The sequence below is a fragment of the Diadema setosum genome, chromosome 1 (assembly GCF_964275005.1).
Source record: "Diadema setosum chromosome 1, eeDiaSeto1, whole genome shotgun sequence".
In the NCBI taxonomy this organism is placed as follows: Eukaryota; Metazoa; Echinodermata; class Echinoidea; order Diadematoida; family Diadematidae; genus Diadema; species Diadema setosum.
In genome coordinates, this window is record NC_092685.1 from 12,960,935 (window position 1) to 12,967,860 (window position 6,926).

The window sequence follows — 6,926 nt, forward strand, 5'->3', positions numbered from 1 at the left end:
ATTATTTTGTTTAATACATATCAGGAAAATGTGATTGATATCGTGATATCGACCTCTCTAGCCTTAATTGCTGCTTATGCATTGCTCTCGCAATATCTATTTTTTAAACATGTTATTCGTTTTTTGACACAAAAAACACGCCATTTATTTGAAACAACAATGTCTGCTAACTTACGAAAGAGGTGGTGAAAATAATATGTATTTATAGATCAACGATCTACGGAAAGGGAGACTGAAATCAGTTTGATATGGTGTCAAAAACAAGTCTGGATTTGTCATGACTAATTCTTACCAAACGGCGAGTTCGCTCGCAGTTGAATAATTCTACCAGTTATTCTGGGAATAGATGCAAACTCGTCAAGTTACATACATGATAAACTCGATTACGCAATAAGCAGCTGAGATGCAATGAAAGTAGAATACGCAATGATCGCGTGAAAAACAATGACTCGAAGAAGGAGAGAAATTTGACTGCTGATGGCGAAATCGTGTTTCGAAGGCCGTTTTTTATTTCTTCAAATTTCTGTTAGGTGTGCTTGATGAAAATATGACCATAAAAACAGGTTATAGTTTAATGGTTAAAGATGTAATGATAGGTTATAATCGTGGATGCGGTGATAGAGGGATATATTCAAGTACATTACCAATGACACGCAGATTATACTCCTTTCGTAAAAGCTTGACTCCCTTATGCATATTCATATCCATCTCGAGCTCTGTGATAACAGCAGTGTGTCCACACACATTCGATCTCATTTAGTGTGGTGTATTAGCCATGCGCAGAAGTCCGCAGCGGACAGGCTTCTTGCCCATTCGAGAATCCTAAAATAGAACTGCCAATGATGTCATTGTTTGAGTTGGCGAATGAGAAAGGAGTAGGGCATATATACACACCAAAGCTACCGCCGCGCAGATGTTCACTCGCTCCGTACATGTCGTTCGTATCGTTGTACTGTGTTCTGCCGTCCCCTGAAATATTGGATATAACACTGTAAATATATGTCCGCAAAGGAGCAGTATTTTTGTATTTTTTCTATATTTCTTTTGTGCAACGAAATATCGTGTTGTTGATCAACAGTTTGCCCCGGTACCTGTGTTGTTTCGGCGAGTCTGTAACAGGGAAACTACAGGATTATATCTGCGTACAGTTGTATATTTTCATACTTCCACTGCACTGCGAACAGTATAGTATATTATTAATATTATACCGTTGTACAGCCGTTGCATTACATACAGCTTGCATTTGAGTGTTCTGTTCTATACGTCGTTTGCATTCAATGTCTCCTGACGCCTCATCAAGGTCTACTTCTGTCCAGTTATGTTCACCTCTTGTACCTACGAATAAGGAGCCTGCTGCACAATCGAAGTCGGACATTTTCGCGTTCAGTGAAACAAGCCCGCCAACGATTCCTCCTTCGCTCGAGACCGACACAACTGACAGCCCAGTAGCATACCAAATCATGGCGTCGCCATTTTCCTATTCATCGTCCGCGTTCTGCGCCAGTGCACTCAAGGCAGGTAGCGTAGGCTCGAAAGCCAGTGAGCACAAGGGCCTCCTCGCCTCCCGATCTTCGGCGTCTATGCTTTCTATCGCACCCGATAAATTGCAATGCCATTCCCCGAGGCTTCGTTGCAAGATGGACAATCGGAATCTTAACCAGGTAGCCTCTACCGCAGCTGTCCCTTCTGGCAACACCCCCGTCGTTCTCCCGCAGGAGCTGCTGAAGCGACTGGATAGCTACTCTATGTCTTTGCAGGCACCACGGCTGGCGACCCATGGCCACCTGGGGACCCGCTCCATGATCTTGGTTGATATCCGGCCGTTTCTTGCTTTCAGCAGGCGACACATCTCTGGTGCACTCAATGTTAACTGCGCCAGCCGATTCTCCTGCCGACGGCTTCGCGAGGGCAAGCTGTCCCTCGTCGATCTCGTCACGTCCGAGGAAGGCAAGCTCGAGTTCCAGAGACGCCTGGAGGATGGGAAGGAGGTCGTCGTCTACGACGAGGACACTCAGGGAATGGAAAGTCTCCCCGTAAATCATCCGACATCGCTTGTAATCAAGGCGCTGCGTAAGGAAGGAGTCAATGTCCGCTTGCTGAAAGGTAAGCACTGTTGGAAACAACACAAACAGGCAGAAAAATAAAAGAATACATAATTTAGTTTCATTTCGTTTAATTCGTTTAATACCTTTACGGTGTCCATGTCTTGATTATTGGAAGTGTGCCCGTAAATTTCATGAATAATGAACTTTAATACATAAAGGTGCCAAAAATATGCAATTTGCCCTGTTGAGTAGCTCGATAGTAGTGGGTATCGGGTATTGGTTGGTGGCCACTTGCAGGGCCAGGGTGGACGTGGCGAGAGGTAGATGAGGTTCATGACACTCCTCTGCTCTGTATACCAATTTTTCCAGAGCAGCCCTTCTCTCGGAGATGGAGTGAGTCTCGGCTCGCCCTTCCCCGCCGTCATCTTACCATCCGCCATGCACCCATCGCCTCCATCGCTGCTCCAGTTCTACCCCTCTTGCTCGCGCCAGCACAGGCCTGCCCTAAAAGTGGGAAGCAGCCATGAACTCTCACTCTCATCTCAGACCTCTGTGATGTGATGGCCAGCTCGGAGGGTTCCCGCACCCCCGAGCTGCTCTATGGCTGATCATCCCTGCGGACTGGTCCACCCGAAACTCGCATAATTCATATCGGGGTTGTGATTTTGTGAATGTAAACCATTGCACTCTTTGCAAGGTCCAAAACGCATCTCTATCACATCCTTACAAGACTTTTTTCTATCACACTTTGAATGCGCAAGGGCGATTTCCATACTATCAAGTACAGACAGTATATTAATCCAAGGTTTTGAAAGTACTTTCAATTCATAAATTTTGAATGTGTATCTACAATATACAATTCCATGATGGCCTGCTACGTGTTGTACATTTTGCAATATATATTAAACATTTTGTGGCAAAAGATATGCTCTGTTGCTTACCTCATATACCGAACATAATATGTGGACCAAGAGACTTTGTAAAAAAAAAAAGAAAAAAAAAAAGAAGTACCTTTGTATGTCTGAGCAAGGTATAGATGCAATGTAATAAAACATACGCTTATCAAAATATTAATCGACTGCGTTTTCCTCCTTTTGTGCAGGTGGTATCAAGGAGTTTTTGAACCACAGCGAATCGCAATGCGTCAGCGAGCTCAGGAATACGATTTCGGCCACCTCGTCGTCTACCTCATCCCAGGACCCCAAGCACGGCGAGGAGCCACCGAGCCCGACGTCGGACAGCGAAAACCTTCTGCGAGGTGGCAGCGCCTGTCCCTCTGAAGGTATCCCCATGACCCAAATCCTCCCCCACCTCTACGTCGGGAACGAAGTGGATGCCGCGAACCTAGACGAGCTCCGCCACCACGGCATCGGCTACGTGCTGAACGTCACCAACACAGTGCCTTGTTTCCACGAAGGCGAGAGCGCCATGCACTACCTCAGGATACCCGTGCGCGACAACGGACTCATCAATCTCAGATGCCATTTCCAGAAAGCCTATGACTTTATCGGTGAGTCAAAGCAGAGCTCTGCGAAATGTAATTATCCTATGTCTCTCTTCAACGTATAAAAGATTGGACGACGGTAATGTCAGGGTCGTACACTGTATTTACACTGTGTTAAAAAAAAATACAAGAAACTAAAAATGATGACAAATTTGATGATGTTGTTACCTCTTGAACAGAAAGGGGGAGAAGGTTATGTTTTGCTTAGCTATTTACCTGTTATAATAGTATCTTATGCCGCATACGAATTGTTATGGTAAAGGATAGAGTGACAGAGCAAGACGAGAGATGGCGCTGTTCTTCCTCCGTCCCAATTCAGACTTCCTTACATTCTATGATTACATGTATTAAGTGAATTATTTCCCCCGATGCCTCCTGGTTTAATATCCTACATTTGTATGGCATAATAATATACATGTAGATTTGCAAATTGCAGAAGCAAATTTATGCACTTTTATTTTTATTCCTCCATTTCCACCTTCTTTTCTATCCGGGCAGACGAAGCACGTCGCCGAAATGCCCGTGTCTTGGTGCACTGCCATGCTGGTATCTCCCGATCGTCCACTATCACCATTGCTTATGTGATGAAGTACATGAACCAGTCGATGACCCAGGCCTATCAGTTGGTGAAGAACAAGCGACCCATCATCGCACCAAACCTCGGCTTTGTCGGGCAGCTCATGGAGTTCGAGCAGGGACTCAAGCTGGCCGCCCAGCGAGTCGTCGGCAGAGGGCTGGCCGAAACTCCGCCAGCCAACTGCGCCAAGCAGCTCCACCAGAGCCGACCCAGCACTCCTATCGTGGAGATGGACACTGGCCTCTCGGAGGCGTAGCGGGATAAAACGTTCACCCGTGTGGCTCTAGCAAAATGATGAGAAAAGACTCATGGGGGACTCTAACCCAGAGAGAACATTTTGTTTGAATTCAAGCCTTTTTCGTCAAGACTTTGATAAAAAAGGATGATTGAGGAAAGGTGCGGTGACCCTGTTTGTGCAGGACAATAATTCTGTCGAACTCTTTGTGCCCGCATTCTGTCTCATCACCAGGACTGCAACGCAAACACGAGAAGTACTAGGGATTTCTCTGCAACCAAAAACAGTCTGCTTCAACACGGACCTAAAGATTTTGACCACTCTGGTCTCAGCAATATCTAAATACTTTTTGTCTGAACTCCTGTGCCATAGAGCTAAACAAAATGATGATAGCTAAAATTCGGCTTCCAGCTTCCTTTTCAAAGGTAAACACTGAGCGCAGGTCGCTGTTATATGAGCACGTTTACTGCTTTTCGGAGAGTACTATTTTCGATGTTTCACCACGATTGAAAAAAAAAAAACACAGAAGATGCAAATTCTCCATGGTATTTTTGATATTGCCTCACGAAACAAAACAGTGCACCAGCACAAATAAGAGGTTTGGCATTAAGGAAAAGTGTGATTGTTTGGCTCAGTATTTTAATGGTTAGCTCAACTTTTTTTTTTCTTCCTTTTTGTAAGATTTGTTGCGACAAGATTTATATGGATCCTTTTGGGAAGCCAGTGTTTATAATCCTAAAGACAATTTGAAATGGGAAATGATGGTTTGACGTTAGGAACCAGTTCATCAACTTCTGACAATATTACAGTATGAAAAAAAGAAATAAGGACATGATGATGAATGAAAATTATAGTGAGCCATGAATCGCATTTCTAGATATAAATAGGTAACTATTAGATGAAACAAAACGGGCAATGTAAAAATCGGAGACTGTAAAATCGCACGACTGGTGCAGATCGTTTGGGGTATTAAGTGGATCGTTGTATCGTGCAATAGAGAGTATTTTTTTCTTTGCGTTAGGTGCGTTCATGACTAGCACCACATGCAAATACTCCTGGTGGCAGGGGAGAAAAGTATTGGGATATTCAAACGAGTCCTCCTTTAGACCATTGATATCATATTTCATGTGCAATATTCTGGTGTTGGTTTGTTGTTGTTTTTTAACCAGTCACGTGATGTTCAAATTTTCTTTATACCCTTTTTCCTTAATAATCTCTGTTTTTTGTTTTTGTTTTCTTACAATATTATTGCTATCCAGTTCTATATAATAAACGTAATCATGGTACTTCCACAAAATTAAGGACACCAAGGTGTACTCTGCAATATGAAACAGACTATTAAGGTATTCCGGCGCCAATTTGTCTTTTGATAAGACTCCTACCATCGGTAAACACTCATAGTGTAGGGGCATCCTCAACAAATACGAATTTAATCGACAACAGCCGATGGAAGAAAAAATGCAATAATGATAACAAAGAACATGATTTACTTTAACAGAAATATGATACTAACCGCTACAATATGAAAACGACTTAAGAGAGACTAATTGAGAGGGTATATTACGGGAAGAAAGTAGACTTCACTAATATAGGAGTAAGACATAAAAGACTCTGTAAACGCTAAGGAGCGATACATGTATTTTCTTTAAAGAAATGTGTACACTCAACGATTTTAAAAGCAAATTTCGTGACACATGGAATCGCTGTAACTCAAGATGGATACATTCACAATATCCATTTCATTTCTATGTAGGCCTACTCATTGTCTAAATGGGCTATAAAGTACTCTTACGGTATTATTAAGCATTTATTCTGACAGGTTGAGATTTGATATACACTTACAAATAATAGTATTCAAGTCAATACCTGGACAATTCAAGAGGCGAGTGTTTTCATTTTCCCGTAGTTTTGTTGTTGTTTTGTTTTTTTCAGCTTTTTCGGTACCTCCTTGATTTCTTCAACCCATCGCATTGGCATGTCAAATTGGATTAGAGTTCTTCCGGCCGAAGAAAACTTTTTCTTGCCACAGTATTTCGTACATTTGTGAATTGACAAAGGAAAAAAAAAACAAAGACAAAAATCATTAAAAATACAACGAAACATACCCTATGTGTGCATTTGGAAATAATTGCTACAGTTCAGATGGAGACTTATTGTTTCATCATTATTATTATTGCATATTTTGTGAGTGTGTGCTGTAACTAATATTTTCGCGAGAGATGGACTGCGGACTTCATTATGGAGAGAGTTACAATGTAAGGTGATGGTTGTACGTGTAACTGAATTTATACAGAGACGAGGTGGGGCGATTAAGTGTGTATATATATATATATATATATATATATATATATATATATGTGTGTGTGTGTGTGTATGTATATATATATATATATATATATATATATATATGTATATACATACACACATACATACATACATACATATACAATGAGGGAGATTGGAGAAGAGAACGTGCATGTCCGTGTGTATGTGATTGAGGTTGCGTATTTCACAGCAGACAGATTATCTTCGAAAGAGACGCTCTGTACTAAACCGTGAGAGGGT

At 42.1% G+C, this 6,926-nt stretch overlaps 1 protein-coding gene across 1 annotated transcript; it reads left to right on the top strand.

The window, feature by feature from the left end:
- The first annotated feature begins 939 nt into the window (after window positions 1-939).
- LOC140234187 (dual specificity protein phosphatase 10-like) lies at window positions 940-6,465 on the top strand. Its single transcript, XM_072314258.1, has 3 exons — window positions 940-2,103; window positions 3,148-3,555; window positions 4,048-6,465. Exons 1-3 carry the CDS (start codon window positions 1,278-1,280, stop codon window positions 4,380-4,382), a joined length of 1,569 nt encoding a protein of 522 aa, XP_072170359.1. The 5' UTR covers window positions 940-1,277; the 3' UTR covers window positions 4,383-6,465.
- The last annotated feature ends 461 nt before the right edge of the window (window positions 6,466-6,926 follow it).